The following is a 23,906-nucleotide window of genomic DNA, read 5'->3' on the forward strand; positions in this document are numbered from 1 at the left end:
CCTCAATGTAGCCCCACGAGCAACGCCATGTCTGCGCCCAGGATCCAAACTGGCAAAACCCCAGGCCGCCACAGCGGAGCACGCGGATCCAACCACTCGGCCGTGGGGCCGGCCTCAAGCTATAATTATTTTTAATACTTTTTTCCTTTAACTTTTATACTAGAGTTAATTGGTTAACACACATCATATTACAGTATTGGAGTATTATGAATTTGAGTATATACTTATCTCTACCAGTGCATTGTATATTTTCATATTGCTAATCACACCCTTTGTTTCAGCTTGAACTCCTTTCACGATTTCTTGTAAGGTGGGTCTAGTAGTGATTAACTTCCTCAGCTTTTGTTTGTTTGATAAAGTCTTTATCTTGCCTTCATTTCTGTAGGACAACTTTTCTGGGTAAAGTATTCTTGGTGGCAGATTTTTCTTCTTCAGTACTTTGAATATATCATCCCACTGTCTCCTGGCCTGCAAGGTCTCTGCTGAGAAATATGCTGATTGCCTTGTGGGAGTTCCCTTGTATAAGAGATATTTTTACTCTTGCTGCTTTCAGTCTTCTCTTTTTGTATTATATTTTAGTCAGTTCTATTATACTGTATTTTGGAGAAGATCATTTTAGATAGAAATTTGGGGATTACCTTTTAGCTTCACGATCCTGGATGTCCAAATCTTTCTGTAGATTTGGGAAATTCTCAGCCTTTGTCACTTTACATAAGCTTTCTGCCCCCTTCTGTCTCTCTTCTCTTTCTGGGACTCCAATAATTTGCAGATTGTTCCTATGAATAATATCCCATAGTTCTCACAGGCTTTCTGTGCTCTTCTTCACTCTTTTTCCTTTTTCCATTCTCTCCTTCAGCTGAATAATTTCAGAAGTCTTATTCTTCTACTTCACAAATTCTTTCGTCTCCTTGATCTAGTCTGCTGTTGATGCTTTCTATTGCTGTTTTTTTTTTTTTTCCATTTCATTCATTGTATTCTTCATCTCTAGATATTTTGTGGGTTCTTTTGTGATTTCTGTCTCTTTGTAAATCTTATTTTTTTGTATCTTGGTTTTGTGATTTCATTGAATTGTCTTTCTCTTTTCTTATAGCTCACTAAGCTTCTTTAAAAAGCTGTTTTGAACTTTTATTGGGTAAATCACAGATTTCCCTTTGGGGTTGGTTACTGGAAAATTATTGTGTTCTTTTGTCATATTTCCTTGATTTTTCATATTCCTTGAAGTCTTGCATTGCTGTATTTGAAGTATCAGTCAGCTCCTCCAGTCTTTACATATTGACTTTTGCAGAGAAATACCTTCCAGCAGCCCCGATAGGGATTTTGAGGCTTTCTCAGACCTTTCTATGGAAACTCCTGCTCCACTTCTTGTTCCCTCTTATAGAAGAATAATTAAAGTTGTATTCCTTCTCTCAATCCTGCAAAGCCATAGTGGGTACTGACATCCTTTCTTTTGCTTTCCCTACAGCTTTGCTGAATGCTCAAGTGGTTTCTCCCAAGCCCACAGATTTAGGCCAGCTTTCTGTGTGTGCTCACTAGCCATCTGCTAAGGCTTTCTCTCACCACCATTGGGAGCACGCATAGGGAGCCAGCCCCAGATTTGTTGGGTGGAGGGGAGGGGAGCAACATTGCAGCATGCAGAGTGCTGGAAGTACCTGTGGGCCAGTGGGAAGATCCACAGGTGAGGTGGCCCCAGCAACTTGAGGGCAGACCTCCTGATTGAGTCCATGAGGCAGTTAGTAGGATCTGTGTCTCTTTGTTAAGTTCCATTACAAGCTCTGGCTGCTGCTCTCCAGTGCTCACTACAACCCAGGCATTCAGCTCAGGACTCAGTGCTCCAGGTAAGGAGAAAGAGAAATGGGCCTCATTGACAACATCCCACAGAGTTGAGGAATCCAAATACTCACCAACATACTCACTTTCCCCCATGGGAGAAAGTACAAGCCAAGAAGACCTCTCTTGGCACTGAGCTGTGCTGCCTTAGGGGATGCTGGATGTAGCTAAAGTCAAATTGTTCCTCTCACCCTCTTCAATGGGTCCAACCTCAGATTTCTTTCCTCTAGTGGTGTGCTTTAACTTGTCCACTTGACTCCTGAACTTCCACAAAGTCTCTTCCCTCCATGAGTGATTGTCTAATCTGTGTTCTTCAGGGGCTCCCAGATCATGTCCAAGAGGGGCTGGAGCTGATCCATGGCCACTTCATGGTCCACAACTGGGACAAAGTTCTTTATGTCTATTACCTGACACACAGTAGGTATGACTCCTCATGAGTCTCTTGGCACATGGTGCTGGTGACAGAACAAAAGTCTTCAGGCAAACAGCTGTTTTCAAGTATGCTGCTTGGACCATAGTTGATGAGTCAGCCACCTGGGTACAGGTCTGTTTCCTCAAAATGGCTCACTTCATTCTTGGACTGCATCAGGGTTTCACAATGTCCTACCTGGATCCCACAGCTCCCACAAAGGCACTTTTGTTCATGGTTAGATGCCAAATTGGTGTTGTTGAAGGAAGAATCCAAGGGATGTCTTATTTGGCCATCTTGCTAATGTCACTCTCCTTTATTTTTCCATTTCTGTGTAACAAACTACCACAAATTTAGTGGCTAAAAACAAAACATGCATTTATAATCCAACACTTTCTGTGAGTAAAGAGTATGGGTATGGCTTAGGTACTTTCTTTGTTCAGGCTTTCATAAGGCTGAAATTGAGGTATTGGCTGAGCTTCATTCTCATCCAAGAGCTTAACTAGGGAAGAATCTACTTCTAAACTCATTAGCTTGTTGGCAGAACTTATTATTTATAGCTGTAAAGCTAATGGTGGCTTACTTCTTCAAGACAAGAAGGAGAATCTCTTTTCATGAAAGCCCAATCCTTCTTTTAAGGGTTTTCACCTGATTATGTCAGGCCCATCCATGATAATCTCTCTCTGGATTAACTTCAAATCAACAGATCTTCAAAATCCATTCACCTTTGCCATATAAAGTAACCTAATCAAGGAAGTGGTAGGTTATTTTCTGTTGGTTAAAAACAAATCATAGGTTCTTCCCACACTTAAGAGGAGAGAATTGTACAATTGGGAATCATTTTAGGATGTCTCTGCCAGTTTTAATGATTAAGATAGTCTGGTACTTGGGCAGGAATTGACATGCAGAAATAGATCCATGTACACAGAGTCAAATGAATAAAATAGATCCATACAAATATGGATAAGTGAGGTGGCATTGCAGATGACTAGGGGTGGCAATAAATGATGTTGAGACAGCTTATCACCTTTAAAAACTTAATCTGAAGAAAAATAACCTGCATATAAAATTATGTGGGGTAGAAAAGCAAAACTCATAGAAAAAAACAGTACAATATCTTTATGACCATAGGTTAGGAAACAAATTCTCAAAGATGACATGAACAGCACCAACAATAAAATAAAACGTTGATAAATTTAATTTTCTTAAAATGAAGAACTCCTTTTCATGAATGGATGTCCTAAAGACAATAAAAGGACAAGTGTTCCAGGGAAAACTTGAAGAATAGGATGGAGAAGATTAGGCTTTTGCTGTGCTGAGCATTGCTTACTAATTACCAGGACTTGGTTGGTTTTTGAAGAGTATTAACCTCAGAATATTTTGAAAGGAGATCAAGTGCAGTTACCTCTGTGACGGGGAGAAAAGAGATGGCCATCAGAATGAGAAGAAATCTGGGGAAATAACAATAATGTTTAAAGGAGATTCAAAGAAAGTTTTTGGTACCTGAGGAACAATAAAGAAATGAAGGTATCTATGACATGGAGTAAATAATAACTTATAATAGTATTCCCTGGGAACAATACTGGGGTACATTATGGAATATGTGCTAGTCTTTAACCCTGAGGGAACTTTCTGGATCTTATTAACCTGTTAGTCCCAACTTCATGGAACTTAGTATCAGCTAAATGAAATGAAATTTTACTTCATTCAATAAATGAGATTTTTATTTCATAAATATTTATTGACTGCTTACTCTGTGCCATTATGTTAAAAAGTAGTACTACACATTGCTCTTCTAAAAAGTCTTCAGTGCTTTCATATATCTTTTTTTTACATTGGCTCAGGAAAAAAAAATCACAAAAATGAATAATTGGCAAAAAGCAACTTGTTCTTACAATTTCACTAGGCCCAAGATGACTTTTCTACCTTAATGGATCAAAGAGAAGCTTCTCATTGCCTCCTCAACTGTTTCCATTCCGTCTTTCCCCTGGGAAGTGGGCATCAGTCACTTTCAAAGGTGGACTCTGATGGCGTCTATGGATTCCAGAATCACTGATCCCTGTTACCTGCCATAAGAGTGAACTAGAATCCCAGGTCTCTCTGGTTTGGAAAGCACTGACCACAGAAAATCCAAACCAGTCCAGTTTGTGAACTACATTAGGAAAAGCTGCCCATCGATCAGGGTGAAGAGCTAAAAGACCTCAAGGAGGGAAGGAAGAACCTCCAAGAAGCAAGCACCTGGAGCTGAGACCTCACACCCAAATTGGAGCTGGCCAGGTCCACAAGGGTGTGAGTGTCTGTGTGTGTGGATGTATGTCTGTGTGTGGGTATGTGTATACTTGCAGAGGGGGAGCAGATAGAAAGCAATAACACTTCGTTTTCGGTCAAGAGTCCTAGAACTAATGGAAAATGTAATCTAGGCATGGGCTTGGACTGTCTGAGAAACTTTTGGGTCATGTGTTTTCAGAAACAGAAAGGGCTTTTGCCTTCTATGAGGACTTGTTTTACCTCTGGCCTACATAAATATGTGATGCATCTGAAAATGAGTACCCCATGGTCTCTTCTTTTCAATTTAGGATTAATGGCACATTGGCTATGCGTTGGTCTTCCTATGTGGGGCAGTGGAGCTGGAACCTACAATTTATCCTGCCACTGCTTCACCAGCTGTTTACTCCCTGTGGAAGCGGGAAAATGAGAACCATAGCGCTCTCTGGAACCACTTCTTGGGGTGTGTCTTAGAACCTCACCAAAAGCCAGCTCAGTTACAGAATCAGGTGCCAGAATGTGGCCCTGACAGCTCACCTCACTTTCACACCTGATGAGGACCTCTGGGCAGACCTCCAAGTTAGGCAAAGGGACATGCTGAGCACAGGTGTGGGGAGCCCATCACTTCAGGCTGGGAGAAAGCAGATGGATCTGCTTAAATGATTGTATTCTCGAGTTGCTCCTCTGTTTGTCTTACTCAGGAACCTACATTGGAGGTTGAAGAAATTATTCAACTCTTTGGATATTCTATTTGAGCTGTGTTCATAACTGCTGGGGTGATTTATTATGTTTTATTCTTCTGTTTGCTGTTTGGTTTTCTGCTTGTTTTTTTAATTTAAATTTTATGTAAAAATTAATAGGCAATTAAATATCACACATAATTCAATATTTCCCCAGAAAATTATGTAACTTGTCATTCATGTTACTTAGAAAGATATTTTTGTGTTCTTTGATTGCTTCAGGTTAGTCGTTCTGATTCCTTTGTACTGCAGTGCTAATTTGCTTAAAATTTTAAATGTGTCTTGGGAAATGATTTCAAAATTGTTGTTTCTATCAACCATCCTCAATATTGCTATAACAGAACACCACATCCTTCAAAAGAAATTCTAATTTATTGAAGGCATAGTTTTCATGTAGACTCAATATAGTCTCCTTGTCAATCTTTTAAGTAAAATGATCTTAATCTTTTATTCAGCAAATATCTTTTTGATATTTGCTGAGTCTTTTTCATGACGATCTTTTTATTCAACAAATACTAACTGATTGCTTATCATTAAACAGCACTGCTGAACAACAGAGAAATATTATATAAGCCAACCAGTTTATTGGTTTGAAGACAGATGTTATATTAGTAATTATAGAAACAAGTTAATTACAGTTGTTGGGAGGACTTCTTGGGGAACTAAGTGATTTCTAAGCTGAGATTCAGAGATGAGTGGGTACTATCGGGATGTCAGAGAAAGGAAGAGAAGAGCATCCTAGGAAGAAGGGGAGGGATTCGGTGGCCTCTAGAGAAGGATATGGCATGTCTGAGGACCTGGGGAGACCCCAGTGCCCAGAGTGCAGAGAGTACAGGGCAAGGGGCATTTCATGTAGAATGGTGTCAACCTTAATAAAAATGTAACAATTGTACAATGACAGCAAGATGCTGATGAAGGGTTATAAGGAGAGTGATATAATGATATTTATGCTTTAGAAAGATCGTTTTGGTGGCAGGACATAGAATGGAGTAGACAAGTGGTTGTCAGAATGTGACAAGCTACCCTCATGATAAATGATGGTGCTTGGGCTTGTTGGAGAAAAGAGTTAAGAAGGATGCAGGAATTGAAGAAGGGAAAAGGAGAAGTCAGACATGGTTCCTGGGTTTCTGCCAGGAGGAAGTGAGAGAAGGACCTGAATGAACAGCAGGAATCAGTGTGGTGGAGATGACAGTTCAATTCTAGACTATCATCCAGAAGGCTGAATCCAGCAGGCTTAAGGGTGGAGGTCAAATGGGAAGATGGGGAAAGACATATTCTCAGGCGATCACCTAGAAAAGACATGAATAGAGATAATTCTGGAATAAAATGTAGAGTGTACTTGTGCCCTTTCCTAATCCCCCAGGAAATCTTACAGAATCTCTAGTAATGTCTATTTGTTTTTGTTAGTGCCATCAAGTTGATTCCAGCTCCCAGCAACCCTGTGTACAGCAAAGGGAACTCTGCCCGGTCTTTTTGTGCCATCCTCTCATCTTCTGGCACTGTATCACACAATGCTTTGCTGCTTTTCATAGGGCTTTCATGGCCAGTTTTTTTGGAAGTGGGTGGCCAGGTCCTTCTTCTTAGTCTGTCTAGCCTGGAAGTTCTGCTGAAACCTGTTCATTATGGGTGACCCCACTGGTATTTGAAATAGCAGTGGTATAGCTTTCACCATCACAGCAACAAGCAGCCACCACAGTATGACAACTGATAGATGGGTGGTGGTGTTCCCTAACTGAGAAACAAACACAGGCAGTAGCAGTGAGAGTGCAAATCTTAACCACTAGACCAGCAGGGCTGGCTAGTAACATCTATATTGCTCTCAAATCATGTATGATGTGGTTTTCTTTAGTAGTAGGAGCAGAATATCATAAAATGATTACTTCTGCTTGTTTCTAGGTTGGCACAGCCTAAGTGCCAGAGTTATGAAAGGATAAGATAAATATAGAAATATTAAATAAAACACCAATCCAATCTCTATTGCTATGTGTTTGTCATTATTTTTATTTTCTACTTATGAGTGAGCTCATATGGTATTTGACTTTCTCCTTCTGACTTATTTCACTTAGCATAATACCCTCAGGGTCCATCCATGTTGTCACAAATGGCCGGATTTCATCATTTCTTATGGATGAGTAGTATTCCATTGTGTATATATACCACATCTTATTTATCTGTTTGGCCCTTGATGGGCACCTAGGTTACTTTCAAGTCTTGGCTATTGTCAATAATGCTGCAATGAACATAAAGGTGCATGTATCTTTATGCATTTGTGTTTTCAAGTTCTTTGGATAAATACCCAGCAGTGGGATAGCTGGATCATATGATAGATCTATTCTTAATTTTCTGAGGCTACTCCATCCTACTTTTCATAGTGGCTGCACCAGTTTGCACTCCCACCAGCAGTGTACCAGGGTTCCCTTCTCTCCACATCCTCTCCAACACTTGTTTCCTGTCATTAATTACAGCCATTCTGACTGGAGTGATGTGATATCTTCTTGTAGTTTTGATTTCCATTTCCCTGATAACTAATGTTGTTGAACATCTTTTCATATGCCTGTTGGCCATCCGTATATCTTCTTTGGAGAAATCTCTGTTCAGATCTTTTGCCCATTTTTTAACTGGGTTGTTAGTTTTTTTGTTGTTGAGATGTATGAGTTCTCTGTGTATTTTGGATATTAACCCCTTATCTGATATACGGTTTGCAAATATCTTATCCCAATTGTTAGGTTGTCTTTGTTTTGTTCATGGTTTCCTTTTAGCGACAGAAATTGGATTGGTGGTTACCACAGGGGAAGGGGACAGGGGAGTGGGAAAAAGGGGTGATTAGGTTCACACGTGAGGTGATGGACTATAATTAGTTTTCGGGTGGTGAACATGATGTAATCTACACAGAATTCAAAATATATTATGGCGTACATCTGAAAGCTATATAATGTTATAATCAAATGTTACTGAAATAAAAAAAGACTAAAAAAAATAAAAATTAGAAAACTAAAAATAAACTTCAGATGGCAAAGACAAATAATATATATATTAAATAAAACAAACTACAAGGTTAATAAGCTAAAATTCATGCTATAACAAAATAAAAATATAAAATAATTACACAAGTGCATGTATGAAAGCTTATGTATAACTATTATTATTGAAAAAATAAAATGACTATGAATCTGTTGGAGGATTGAGTTTATTACCTTTTACCCTTGATTTTAAACATGCAACATACAGAGAGACTCAAGCAATAATAGCTCATTAAGTAATGGTCTGTCATGGAATCGATGTGCATGTCTATCTCCTCTATAAATTAATATGTTTATGTGTTCTTTACTGTGAACAGTAAAATGCCTTGCACAGCCATGGATACTATAAAAATTAAGTTTAAGAAAAACAACATTTTGATCCTGTCCCCAGTTTGGTATTGTTATAGTTGTACATTTTGTTCCAAGTCATCCATTTAACAAAACAAATTATAAATGATTTCCCTGAATTATTTTTTAACCCAAGAAAGTTGTCTCAATTTTGACAATCTTTTATTACAGGAGATTATGTTGTCATGACTATATATTTTGAATTGAGTAGAAGAATGGGATACTTCACTATTCAAACATACATCCCCTGTATTCTGACTGTGGTTTTGTCTTGGGTCTCCTTTTGGATCAAAAAAGATGCTACACCGGCCAGAACAGCATTAGGTGAGTTTCAAAGTAACTCTCCCACTATTTCAAGTATGCATAAAAATATCTTCAGTGAAAGAGAGTTAAATGTTGTAATTGATTTAATCTGAGGGCTAATTGAACCATGCTTAGATATTCTTAAGTAGCCAAGTTAGATTGTTCTTTCTGACAATAGAATCTCATGTACCACTTAAATTAAGATGGGATTAAGTATCCAGGATGAATCAAATGTGTCATCTGATACTATCCTCTAAGGATAATGTGATCATAAAAATGTAGTCATGTCCCAGAACCTACCATACTCAAAATCTCATTATGTCAGTAGAAGGAAACAGAACTTAGCACACAACTTTGAGAACTGAAAACACAATATTGGTAAAATAGTCTCTCAATAAAAGAAGTTCTGCTTGTGTATATCAACTTTATCAGAAAACAAGAAAATAATCATTCTCTTCAGAATGATCTACTCAGTAAGCTCAAAGTCTTTTCATGAATTTTCCTCTGATGCCCAAAGTCCTCTTAATAAAACATTAAAATTCAGTGGTTTTAGAATTGTGCAACATGTTTTATATCAGTTTTTCTTTAAGATATGAATTTTGCCTAATTTTCAGTGTTTTGATTTGTGAAGATAGGTAATGTATACAACTGAATATAGAGGTTGTTTTTCCCAAAAGTTTCTTTCAGAAAAGAGGAAGTTGTCTCAATTTCAAAATCCCTGCAAAGCCTCTCATATTACATCATGCTTTCTCTAAATACAAGATGGAATTGGTAAATCAGCAAGCAAAGATATAACCCAAATTTAGTAACTATTCTTGGGGTTATGACCTCACAATTCAAATTCTGGATATCATAGTGAGCCTGACTTTAAAGATCAGCTTCAAAACAATATAATATGTACTTATGTTTCCACAACTTGAGACTATGAAAGTCCTATCAAAGAGTAGCTGTTGTGGGATTAAGAGGACAATGATACTAGATATACACAGTGATGGCAGTTAGATTTACAGCACAGAAGAGTGGGGAAATGTCATTAACACCAGGATATTTTGTTGAGACACCAGATAGGCTATGCCCAGAAATAAAAGGGGTACTCTAGACTTCCTCTAAATAAAGCTCAAACCCAACCTTGACAAGATCTAGAACCTCCAGCAAATTAACTGTCTGTCCTAAGAAAACATTCAACATGCTTTTAAAAAAGATACCATAGCCCAGACTCTTTACAGTCTATCATCCACAAGACTGAGTATACAATAAAATACTACTAGAAATTCTAAGAAGCAGGAAAATGTGACCCATGATCAAGCAAAAAAAGAGTCAATATAAAAAGACAACTCTGATGTTAAATCAGCAGACATGTGCATTAAAGCAGCTATTATAATAATGTCCAAGGACTTAAAGGAAAATATGATGAGAATGAGTGAACAGATGGATAATCTCAGCAGATTGAGTATATTAAAAGCGAAATTCTAGAATGAAATACATAAGAGCTGAATTGAAATAGTCACTAAATGGGCTTAAGAGCAGATTGAAGATGGCAGTAAAAAAAGGTCATGTATAATTGAAGACCATCATGTAAAATGTATCTAATCTGAAGAAGAGAGGGATAAAAAGATTTAAAAGAATGAACAGAGCCTCAATGATCTGTGTGACAATATGAAGAGGTATAACATAACTGTAACTGAGGTTCCAGAATGAAACAGAAAACATAATGAATTAAAAAAGTTTTGTGAAGAAATAGGTTAAAATCCCCAAATTTAGTGAAAAATACCTATCTACAGATTCTGTAGACATGACACTATGGTCACCACAGTTTCTTAAAAGCTAAATTGGATATTCATTACAAAATCTATTGTCATGAAAATGCACCTGACATCAGTGTAGATGTTCTCAATTTACATAGCATTTTTACATGAAGTTTCACCACTCTCCTACCTACAGTGAGGAGAGTCTGGTATTCTTGTTTCACTGTATTGTTAAAGAAACCCATTCAAAGAAGGTAAGTGGCATCACATGACCAAATACTTCAGAAGGCCCAGAGCAAGGCTGAGGGTTTTGACTTCCCGGTCAACATCCTTTACACCTGGCCCTGACTGATCACCCTGCGCAGTTACAGAGAGGAACTAAACAGGAATGGTGATGCTCCAGCAAAGGTGAGAACTAATGTGCATTCATCTGGAGTGTCCACTTAATCCTTGAGTAGTACTGCCAAGCAGATATCTTATTTTATTCCCTTTGAATCACAGAGGTAGTGAGTCATTAAATTCCAGATTCCTATGATTCTGAGATTTCGTGGCATTAGCCTACCTGTCCAGCAACTCTAATAGGTTCTGATTCTCCAGGAGCTCATCCAGGGGAGGGTCAGCCTTATCTCATTTCATATGATAAGCATCTAGTCATTTTGTTCCCCTTCATGTTCAGTAGATTCCATTCCTATTTTTAGTTGATTTTCCTGTTAAACTATCCTTCACATAGGTCTCTTTTCTAAATATTTTCCACAATCTTTGATTAAATCTTTAGTATTAACCCATGTATATGAATTAGTAAAAGTCATACCAACACTCAATATTATTAGTAAATAGTTAATAAGTGAATTAATGCATTCAGTGCAAACATTCATTGAAATGCCTAAAATGTGCTAGGCAAGATGTTGACAGGCTATCACAGATGAGCAAGATACAGTTTTGCTCTTAAATATAACACAATTAATTCAAGGATACAGGCATGCAAAGACTGCCAAAACATATGCAATTCACAGTGATAATGAAAAAACAAGGTGCCTAGAAGGTACAGGGCTAGTGCAGATGTGCACGTTATCAATTCTGCCTGGGGTGCCATATGTGAAGGCACCTCAAACAGAGTGATGGTTCAGCTGAATCCTGAAGAAAGGTATGCGTTTACAAATTGCATAGGGAGGGAGAAGTAAGAAGGAAAAGAGTTTATCTGTGAAGAAGAAAAGTATGAGATGTGGAACAGCATAGAATGTATAGGGGGAGTGCAAACTGTACCTTCATTAAGAATATTTAAAAGACAAAATCTCAAACAACGAGAGAATTACTGAATGACCTGAAAGGTGTCAACTTAATTCAGGTAATTTAAGGTTATTGTGAAGACTTTGATAACAACTTTTATGGAAACATTGCTTACAAAATTGTATAGACATTAAAATGAAAAGTATTATTACATTTCTGCAATGTCAAGAAGGATTCATGTAAAAGTAAAACATTTTGTGTTGGAGTAGAGGGATTCTTTGTGGCTCCTTTTACAACTTGATACCTGTTCCCTGTGCAGGCATCACCACAGTGTTGACCATGACCACGCTCAGCACCATAGCCAGGAAGTCCTTGCCCCGTGTGTCCTATGTGACTGCCATGGACCTCTTCGTGACTGTGTGCTTCTTATTTGTCTTTGCTGCTCTCATGGAGTATGCTACCCTCAACTATTATTCAAGTTGTAGAAAACCAACCACCACTAAGAAGAAAACATCAGTGAGTTGCAGTAGCAAAGATTTTCTGGGGAAGTTTAGTGGGAGGATAGTTTGAAATAAATGATGCTTAGTCCTAAGGACTTTATACAACATGATATAAATAACTAATTCATCATGACTTTCAAAAGACAAGACAGGTATTCTTAACATATGAATGTGACCCCCAAGCACCTCTTCAGCTTCACCTACCAGTGACGTGGATTGATGTAATCATACCTTAAAGATTTTTCTTAACTAAGGGATTGTGATGAAGATTTTAGTAGCTATTTTCTAATTTTTTTCGTTTTTTTTCTTTTCTTGCAGTTATTACGTCCAGAATCCTCAAGATGGATTCATGAGCGAATAAGCCTACAAGCTCCCTCTGTATGTATAGCATTGCAGGTGCAAATGTTTCTGAGAACTCTTACTAAACTAAGATTGAAAGATATGTTATTGTTTATTATGCATGTACTGAATAACAATGAGTAATGCATGTACTCCCTTCAAAAATGTGTTTACATTTTTTTAATATTCAACTTAGAAAATTTAGAAAATAAATGAAAAAAAATAGTCATAATCTTTCTACCCCGGTATTAGTGTATAGGTTACATATTTCTGTTTTGTAGCTCAAAAATATGTTATGAGTTTTGTAACTCAAAAATATGCTATGAATAAGTTTCTGTATCATAAATATTATTTTGTAGGATCATTTTAATGATTGCATCATATGTTCAAGATCAATGCACAGACAATCTTGTCTGGACACTGGGATAATCCACACATTTTCCCCTCTATACATATTCTTATCACTACAGTTTTCTATACACCTGTGACTACTTAGTATAAATTCCTAGAAGCAGAATGCCTGGGTCAAAGGAGTTGCAAGATCTTTGTCAAATCATATTCCACCAGCTCCGTTAGCAGTGTGGGAACTCCCCTCTCAGAACTCTCCCTACATTCAGTTTGATAGCCAAACAGAAAAACGGCTCTTGCAAACTGTTCCCATTGGCAGTTCTTTGTTGACAAAGCTTAATATTTTCCACATGTTTACTTTTGATTTTCATTTCTGTTTTTGTGAATTACTTTTTATGTCTTCTAACTTTTATAAAAGTTTTATGTATACATAACTTTTATAACATTTTTATGTGTTTTAGCTTTTTTAAAGTAGCAATCTGACAGTTTTTTTTTTTTTGATTGGCCCTGAGCTAACATCTGTTGCCAATCTTCCCCTTTTTTGCTTGAGGAAGATTGTTGCTGAGCTAACATCTGTGCCAATCTTCCTCTATTTTCTATGTGGGATGATGCGATAGCATGGCTTGATGAGCCATGCATATGTCCCTGTCCAAGATTCAACCCTGTGAACCCCAGGCCACCGAAGCGGCGTGCTTGAACTTAACCACCACACCACCAGGCCGGCCCCAGCAATCTGACAATTTTTTATGTTATATGTTATGTATATTGCATGTTATATAACACAAAATTTATATAGTCCCATGTAGAATATATTAGGCATATTAATCCATTTTTTGTTATGTAATTTTTACTTCAGCTTTCATTGGCAACATTGTCACTGTCATTTCTTGTGCCTTTTTCCACATGCATTGTTTCAAGTCTCCTGTTGTCCAACCTATCAGCCTTTCCTTTTGTGGTCTCTGCTTCCTATGTTCCACTTGGGAAAGTCTTCTCCACCCTCAGAATGACCTAACTCCCCTTCACTTTCTTTTAAGCACTTATTCTGTTGGACACTATGTTCTAAGTACTTTGGTGTATTAAATCATTTTATCCCTTACAATAGCCATTCTACAGATAAGGAAACTGAAATCTGGAGAAATTAAGACCTAACGATATTGACCAAGGTTTGACAATTTTTTTAAAAAAAAATTGTTACGTTTAATTATTAATGCATCTGAATTTGTCATACATGGCTTGAGGTTAGAATCTAACTTTACCGAAAAATTGAAAAATGTCTTTACATCACTGATGTGAACTACCTCTTTTATCATATAACAATTTTGGTATGTAGTCATTACTTATATTCCTTTATACATATCAATTCACTAATTACACAGAGTTTTATGCCTGCCCCTACACCATAGGTGGTTTTCTAACTGCAAGTCAGCACTTTATGTTTAGTGCATTTCAGCCCTTTTTCATAAGGAGACTGCTTGGTTATGTATACTCTGCAAATGTGTATCATGGCAGTTCTGACAGAAGGCAAGTGGTGCAGCGACTTTTACAATTGTGGGAAGCCACAGTGAACACACAAATTTTGCCAGGAAATGTTTCCAAATAGCAACAGACTGAAAAGTAATGGGAAAGGGTGAGGGGTGAGGGTGCTGAATAACAGAGACAAGTCAGAATGGATAGCCTGAGACCCAGAGAGCACATTATCACACACAGCCAGGGGGCTGGGAGTCGAGGAAGAAATATTGACACTTTTGGTATAGAAATGAAACTGCCAAAAGAAAGAAAGAATCCTTCAACAGAGAGAAAAAAGAAATTTCCACAAAACCAGAAGAAATTTGTTTGTTTGTTTGTTTTTCTTAAAGATTGGCACTTGGGCTAACAACTGTTGCCAATCTTCCTTTTTTTTTTTAAAGATTGGCACCTGGGCTAACAACTGTTGCCAATCTTTTTTTTTTCTTTTTTCTGCTTTATCTCCCCAGAACTCCCCTGTACATAGTTGTATATCTTAGTTGCAGGTCCTTCTAATTGTGGGATGTGGGACTCCGCCTCAATGTGGCCTGACGAGCGGTGCCATGTCCGCGCCCATGGTCCGAACCCTGGGCCTCTGCAGTGGAGCACAGGAACTTAACCGCTCGGCGACGGAGCTGGCCCCTGTTTGTTTATTTTAAAGATTGGCACCTGCACTAACATCTGTTGCCAATCTTTTTTTTTCTTCTTCTCCCCAAAGGCCCCCAGTACATAGTTGTATATTCTAGTTGTGAGTGCCTCTGGTTGTGCTATGTGGGATGCTGCCTCAGCATGGCCTGATGAGCGGTGCCATGTCCGCGCCCAGGATCAGAACCGGCGAAACCCTGGGCCACCGAAGCTGAGCACGCAAACTTAAACACTCGGCCACAGGGCCGGCCCCCCAATTTTTTTTAAAGTAATGACCTTGGGAAAAGTATGGAGAAAAATAATTCACAGACAGAAAGGGTGCCAGGCCAAGTGAAAAGACACAATCAGAGATATTCCACAAGAGTACATAAGGTAGACAAAGAAGCAGAGTGTTTCAAAGCCTGGATGATAATTGTCAACAGCTTCAACTCTATTCTGAAGGATCCACAGTGTTGGGCTAGTTAAGGGGCCACTATTACCAAGAAGAAACAAAAATGAGCAGCCTCAGAGCAAGGAGGGCAGGAGCCAGGCCCCGCTAACGATCGCATATGTAGGCTTTGGGCTGTGCCTCAGTTTCCTAACCCAAACAAAGTGAGGCTAATCCACCTCACATGTTAAGTAATGCCTACCACCCGGGAAGCACAGCGGTTTCAGGGATGTCCTGGGGCTGCGTTATACACACAGGCAAAGCAGGAGTGAGTCAGCTTGGCTGAAGATAGCCTTGGAGATTCATTAATTAAAATCTCCATTGCAGGCACAGTTTGAAATTTGCATGAAAATGAGAGGGATGCATTTAAAGAAGTATTTAAATATTGAAATATTTAATATTTAAATATTCCTTAAATATTTAAAGAAATATTGTTTAAAAGCAATACAGTGTATGGCTGTTTAGGGCTTTTAACATCCTAAGTTTTATTTCAATATTGTAAAATAGAATTAGTTTCATTTCAAAACAGTGAGCTATAGAGACGTAAGTAGAGCTCTCAATTGTTGTATCAGGTTTATATGTGTTTCAATCATTATGAGTTTTTATTTCTCTAAATGAAGAAGTGAAATGGAGATTTGTCTTGCCCCCAGAAATTTTACTGCGTCTTTGCCTGTGGGCTCCTCAACTCACCCTTTAGATGGCTAGTGAACTGTCCTCATCCCTGCAGAGCCTTCTGATGCCCATCCTGAGTGTGCAGCTGCCTTTGGGTCTGCCATGCCTGTAATGGCCAGTCTGCTGTTCTGTGTGGCACTACACAGGTACACAGGATTGAAGAAATGAACAGATGAATATCAGGTTGAACATTGTTAAAATACACATGCAATTATTAGTTAATAAAGGTAGATTTTTCCAGTTAGAGCTTGTCAAAAAGATGCAGATTCCTCAAGTGCACTGGAGTAGAGGCAGGAATCTACTTTTTTTTATCAAACCCCACTGGTGATTTTTATATCTACTCAGGTCTAAGAACCATTAACCCAAGAGATGTGTCCACATTAAAGCCACAAGGACATCAAGACTTTCATTTTTGCCATTGTCCAGAACTGTGGAGGAAGGTAGATGGCTCTACCATGATGCCCCTGACTGGCCATTGGCATGTGCAGAGGAGGAAATGGTTAGTGAACACATGGTCCAGGACATCTCGCTTTAGGTGGGTCCTCACACACAGATGCTTCCCATTTAAAAGAATGCCCCAAAAGATTACCAGTAGTGACTTGGAGTGAGCACTTCTACCTGCTTCTTTCTGGTTTATGACTCCACAAAGCTGTTAAAAAAGAAAATTCAACTGGGTAAATACAAGTCAAATTGGCTTTCTTCAGTGATTCATGAAGCAGGCAGCATACCATCTAGTAAATAGAAAGGAGCTTCAAAGATCTACAGAAAATGAAAAGCTTTCAAAGGCAGGTAGGGAGCAGAAGAAAGGAAATTATTAGCACAGAATGCATTGTTTCAGGCAAGGTTGCCCACCTAAGGGGAACGGAAGGGCCTATTAGGTGGATTTTCTCACTAGGGCTGACCTGGTAATTCTGTGTTGACTGGTTAAAGGTCACATCCCTGGGAAGCTGAAACTGTAAGTAGAGTAGGTATTAAGTCTTGGTCTGCTAGATGTTGGCTTGGCACAGGTGACTCCATTTTGGGCCTGCTGTCTCCTTTTTCACAACTTCTCCTTTTGATCAGACTTTCAGCCTAATTGAGAGATGTGATCAGATTGAAGGTATTAGTGCCACTCCCAGCTACTGCTCTGAAGGTGCCACAGCTTTTGTTGACCGATTGTATGGTGTTCACAGGGCATAATGTTTTTTGCTTAATCTGTGTGATATTCACAGGCCATGACTTCAGGTTCATAATTTTGAAGTTAGTCATTCTCTTTGTTCCTTTTCTGATGTTCCAGTCTTAGGGAGCTCATTTGCTTAGGGGTTAGCAGCTATCAACATGCATTTAAAACTTTTGGGAGGATACAATCCACCAGGGGGATTATTATGATTATAATAAGCAGGGTAATTTCCAATGTTTAGACTGCCCCTCAGAGCCAAGGTCTCCAAGACCCAAACCAATCAAAATCATTACACCAAATAAAGACCTGGTTGAAAGAGTTACCTTTCTAAGCCAAGTGGCTTGCTAAGGGATCCTGTGTAACTGAGTTTTAATCTCCCAAGAAGTGTTTATCCAGGTGCAGCAGATGATGTCAATCACAGCACATAAGCCTCCTTATTCAGGTAAAGGATAATCAAAGGCTATCCTATTACCAAGAACAACTTTGGCCAGAGAGTCTAAGGAGCTTTGTTAGGTAACTACTGCTTTAGCACCAGATTCTGAAATACTTTGAAGAGTTTAAGGAGAGGTTCCTGACCATATTCTCATTTACGATTACTCTAACCAGGGAAGTATGGCCCTGCCCAAAAGAAGTTAATCCTGAGTCATGAATGCCTGCTAGTAATCCCTTTCTAACTCAATGTTGTAAATCCAGAGGAGTCAACAAATGAGGTATCTTACATCATTTGTGGAAAGTTAGGGGCACAGTTAGATAACCTAAGAGGGATTGCCCAGCTATGCACCAGCTATCCAGGCCCAAGGAGAGTGATAACCACCACAGAAAATGACAAGCCCTGCCAGGCAAAAACTATTTCCACTAAGATGGTACAGATAATAGATTCATTTGTTGGGATTGCTGAGTTTACCCATTCAAGCCAGGGGTCAGTTATATTTTTGGTGCATTCAGAAAGTAAATCTCCTAACATGAAATAAAGAGATCTCTTATTGAGTTGGGGGCGGATCTGATCTAGATAATCATGGGAATGTGGGGGTGCAAGTGTACTAAGATTTGCCTAGGTATTTGTGTTTAATTAGGCATGTACAATTATAAACAGAGAAAGGTAGAAACAAGGCTCAGGTTGTTCTGGCTGTAAAAGTTGAACTTGGTCAGAGACTTTTAAGGGGGAGTTGGTTGTAGTTTGCAGTGGCATTGGGAATAGAAGAGAAATTGGTCATAAGGAGCACCAGGAGGTCTCTAGCATCAAGGATAGATTGGACTCTTTGATGACAAATCCGGCAGTCAGAAAGGTTACCCCCTTAGCAATGGCCTGGGAGACACAGATGATGGCGTTATCTTTCCAGGCCAATGCCAAAGTAAAGGAAAGAAAGAAAAGAAGAAAGAGTTTCATTTTAGTTAAAGTATGAAGTCTTGATCCAGAGTTTTGGATGGAAGCATGCTACCCTAAGGTCAGCTATTTCTCTTCCTCATCAGTTTGATTTGGTGGTCTCTAGCATGTGCATAGGATCAGATGTCAGGTAGAGGCTTCTTCAGCTGTAAGATGTGTTCCCAAGACTCAATGCCTTCTAGTTTTGCAGCAGTGTCAGTGGTCAGGAGCACTTGATAAGTTTCTTTCCCATGGGGCTTGAAGGCTGTTTTTCTCTGATGACACTTCCAGAATACCCAATCACCAGTCTCCAGACTATGACCAACAGGATCCTTTGGATTGGAAATCTGGGGAGCTTCTTTAACCTATTTATGATAGACTTTAGCATAAGACATTAAAGATTTACAGTAACTGGTCATACTAACATGGGATAACAAGGAATCTGCAGAAAGTTGTATTCTGATGGACATTCATCTACTGGTGACTATCTCATGTGGAGTTAGTTTATGTTTCCCAAAGCTGGTTCTGTAAATAGTCAGTAAGGCCAGAGGCAACACCTTAGGCCAAGGGAGTCCAGTAGTTTCAGCAAATATAGAGATTTTAAGTTTGAGGATCTCATTAGTTCTCTGGACCTTGCCTAATGATTGAGGGTGATAGAGACAGTGATAATTTCAAGAGGTTTGCAAGGCTTTTATTAAGGCTTGTGTGATTTCCCAGTGAAGTGGTTGCCTCAATCACTGGAAATTATGAAAGCTATACCCCGAGTGGGAAACACATTTTGTAACAGTTTATTTGTCAGTATGAGAGCATCAGCCTTGTGGCAGGGGAAGGCTTCAACTCATCCAGAAAACATACATACAATAACAAGAACATATTGATAACCCATACCAAGTGGCAATTGAATGAAGTCCAGTTGCAGGAGTTCAAAGGGTACAGAGGCAGGAGGTTTGAGGCCTCTGCGGACAAAAATCGTTTTTCCAGGATTATGGACCTGGCAGATCAGACATTGATGGTAAACTAGTTTTGCAATTTTATGAAAGTCTGCTCACCAATGTTTATTTATAATTTGAGTCATCTTAAATGTACCGTAGTGGGTGAAGGAATGTAAAAATCAAAAAATGGAGTTTGCCAGGGAGCTGGGAAGAACCAAGTGGCCTTCTTAGGTTTCCTATAGCCCTGACTCTTTAATGAATTTACAACCATCGTTTGCCCATCTTCAATTCTCTGATTTGGGAGCAGGCTGTTACCATGTCACAAGAACATCAGGATGACAAAACTCCGGCAACAAGGGGTCAATTTTTGCAGAAGCAGAATGGACTTCATCCACATGTGCTACACACTTTACTGATGCTGTTGCTGCTGCTTTTGCATGAAAGTCAGTGAGGGCATTTTCCTGATACTCAGGTTCAGGCCTTTAAGTATGAGCCTCAATTTTGATGACAGAAATTTTGGAAAGTAAGAGAATAGCAGCAAAAATATTGTTTATTTGTTGTCCATTTTTGATTGGGTTCCCAGTGGACTTAAGAAAACCCCTTTGTTTCCACAGAGTCCCCAAATCACGGATGACTCCAAAGGCATATTGGTGATTAGTATGAATATTAACAATTTACTCTTTAATATCTAGCATGCTCAGGTAAGGGAGTGGAGCTCTACTTCTTGGGTTGATTTTGCTTGTGGGAGGTTTCCCTTCTCAAGTACTTCACATTGGGTAGTAACAGCGTAATCAGTTTGGAAATTCTCTTTTTCATTTTTGACCCATCAATAAAACAAATTAGATCAGGATTAGTCAGAAGAATGACTTGTAAATCAGGGAGTGGTGTCATGAAATGGGATGTTATTACCTCACCATCATGAGGCTCGCTTTCATCAGGCAGAAGTAGAAATGTAATGGGATTAAAAATGTTACAACCCTTTAAGGTGCAGGTTAGGTGGTGAGAGCACAAGGATCTGACAGGAGAAATGCTGAGTCAATTCAGAATTAAGAAAACTTTGGACAGCATTTGGAGTTTGTAAATAAATGTCATTTCCTAGGGTTCAATCCACTGAGGCTTCTACTGACTTTGCAGCTGTGGCTATAGCCTTAAGACAGCAGGCATAGGCACAAGCAACTGAATCAAGTGGTATGCTATAATAGGCAAAAGATCTGTGTGTATTACCACATTGTTTCATGAGTGTTCCCAGGGCTTGGTTATTTCTTCCATGCACAAATAAAGTAAAAGATTTTCAACAGTTAGGTAGCTCTGAGGCAGGCAGTTCCTGCAGTGCTTGTTTCGTCTTATACAGGAGTGCTCATGTTTATCTTCCCAAGGAAAGGGCTCAGGGACTGAAATTTTAGTAAGTTCACAGAGTTAGGAATACAATAGAGAAAAATTAGGGACCCATTGTCTGCAATAGCCAGCCAGGCCTAGGCATCCCCAAGCTGTCTCTTAGTTGTGGGCTAGGAAATTCTTGGATTATCTTAATTCTTTTCAGAGATAACTGGATTCCTTCAGCACTTAGATTATAACCTAGGTAATAAACAGTGTCCAGAGATAATTGTAATTTCTCCTTAGAGACTTTATGTTCTTTTTCAGCGAATTGTTGTGGCAAATAAATAAAATGTTTTATTGACACCTCTTTGGTAACTGAGTATAGCAAGAAGTCATCTCCTTATTGTAAAAGAATCAACTTCCCAGGGGACTGGAGGGTGCTTAAATCTTGGTGGGGTGCTTGGGAGAAATAAGAAGAGGCCTCAGTGAACTCTTTACTGTCCAGGTGTGTGGTTGATTGGTCTAAGTAAAGGCAAGTAGCTTTGGCTGTTGGGGTCTATAGGGAGCGATAAAGGTTGAAAAACAGTTTACAACAGGGAACTGTTTGAAGTCAGGTGGGACTAGTGGTAAAAAGGTAATTTGGTTCTGAAAAACTGGGGAATAAGAAATAACTATTTTGTTAATAGCCCTCCAGTCCTGGACAAATCGCCATCCCCTCCGGTTAGGTTTCCAGACTGGCAAGATCAGCGTGTTACTGGGGATGGTACGGGGAAAGATCAGCCCCTAGGCAATTGAGTCTTCTACTATGGGTGTGAGGCCTTGTATGACCTTAGGTTGAATGGATACTGAGTCAGTTTGAGAAGGAGATAGTTTTAGAATTTTTATAGGCTCTGCGCTTTGTATTCTCCCAATGTCAGTATTAGAAGTAGCCCACAGATTTGGGGGCATGTTGGTTGAATTAGGGGAACTTGGTTAGAATCCCTTCTCTTCCATGTCAGGGACAGATTGTAGGGAACATAAAAGATCAGGTTGAGGGGCTGGCCTGGTGGTGTAGTAGTTAAGTTCGTGCACTCTGTGTAGGCAGCCTGGGGTTCGCAGATCTGTGGTGCAGACCTATGCACTCCTCATCAAGCCATGCTGTGATGTCGTCCCACATACAAAATAGAGGAAGACTGCAACAGATGTTAGCTCAGGGCCAATCTTCCTCACCAAAAAGAAAGATCAGGTCAAGTTTGGTCAGGAATTCTAAGGTGAGATCTCTGTTGGAGGCAAAATGTATTAGCCCTTTTAATTTAGAAAGGAGATCTCTACCTAATAGATTGACTGGGGTTGTCTCACGTGGCAAAAAAGGACATTTTTCATTAAAAGGTCCCAAATTCATTTGTACTGATTGAGAAAGAAATTTTACCTGAAAGTTATTAGATATCCCCACAATGGAAACTTTTTTCACTATGATAGATTTGTTGTCCTATGAGAGTGGGGTGTAGTGTAGAAATCATAGCCTGTTATCTACCAGAATTTGGCAAGATTTCCCATTAGTTCTAAGTTTAGTTTCCCCTTGGCTGTTTAAGGGGGTTACTGGTAGCAGTTTATCCAAGGGTCCCTTGGAGCCCTGTCAGTTTGGGGAGGGGCCCATTTGGGGACCCTCCCTTGAGGGCATTCCACGGAAGGTTGAGGAATTTTGAAGACAATATTTTTGTGTTCCCAACTGATTACAAATGAGACATCGACCCCTGGGCCAGCCTTTGATGATGGACCCCTAGCAGGAGTGTCATGTGGGAGGCCCAGGTGCTATTTTAGGTCTCTCGCCTTGAAGCTGTAAGGTCATTAGTTTGGCAGACCTTTGTTTATGATCTTGGTCTAAAGTCTTTAAAAGTGTTAAGCTATGGTCATGAGTTCAGTGAGGCCAGTGCCTCTCATCCTATTTTATGCCTTTTTATCAACTGGCTATCTCAGGGGATAATTTATTTACAAATAGGGCAGCTAGAGCAGGTTAGGTGACCTCATTTACTTTATGGAATCCAGAATGCCATAAGAAGAGTGCTTCCAAATGAGCTTTAAAGTCGGCCATGGATTCATCTTTATTTTGTTTGCATGTTTGAATAACAGACCTATCCGTGTAGGCAGGGAAGACTCTAGGAATGGCTTTTAAGGTCAACTGCTATTTTACAAGTTTTCTGGTCCATAAGAAGACCATGTTGGAGATTCAGGAACTCAAATATCATCTTCAAGATTATACCATTCTGCATCCAGATTCATCTATGGTCTTCCCCAGGTCCTGCCAACACATGCACAAGCTGATGAAGATCTGACAGCCCAGGGTCACAGGTCCTGATAAGGATTCTAAATTTTTTTAAAAACTTTTGGGGATCTTCCCTGGGTTTAGGAAATTCCTTAACTATGGCCCTTCGTTCAGTCTTTGACCAAGGAGTAAAAATATCTGAGGAGCATCACTTGCAAACTTCAGTGGTTTTGTTTTAAAAGGTAACTATTTAATAGTCTCTTCAGAGTGGAAAGGCAGTTCAGACAGAAAATGAGTAGAGTGTGAATACTCTACTCTACTAAAGAAGGATAGAGGGGAGGAATAGGAGTTATGTCAGTCCTACTGTCTTCTGTTTTAGGTATCTCTTATGTCTTTAATTTTTCATTAGCCTTCTGTAACAAGTCTTTCATTGAAACTATTTTGGAATCTTGAAGCCTTTTGAAAGCTCATGCATACCCATTAAAATAGGTATCCCATTCTGTTCGTTTAATTCAGGAACTCTTGCTTTCAAGTGCATTTCTTAAATGGGTGATCCTTGTCTAATTAGAATGTTC

General features: G+C 39.2%; 1 protein-coding gene across 1 annotated transcript in view; it reads left to right on the top strand.

Moving 5' to 3' along the window:
* The window catches only part of GABRG3 (gamma-aminobutyric acid type A receptor subunit gamma3), a 596,113-nt gene that overhangs the window by 562,337 nt on the left and 9,870 nt on the right, over positions 1 to 23,906 (top strand). The window contains exons 7-9 of the mRNA XM_070620833.1: positions 8,781 to 8,933; positions 12,204 to 12,400; positions 12,703 to 12,762. Coding sequence (XP_070476934.1) covers positions 8,781 to 8,933; positions 12,204 to 12,400; positions 12,703 to 12,762 — 410 coding nt within the window. The remainder of the gene's footprint in view (positions 1 to 8,780; positions 8,934 to 12,203; positions 12,401 to 12,702; positions 12,763 to 23,906) is intronic.

The sequence above is a fragment of the Equus przewalskii genome, chromosome 1 (assembly GCF_037783145.1).
Source record: "Equus przewalskii isolate Varuska chromosome 1, EquPr2, whole genome shotgun sequence".
In the NCBI taxonomy this organism is placed as follows: Eukaryota; Metazoa; Chordata; class Mammalia; order Perissodactyla; family Equidae; genus Equus; species Equus przewalskii.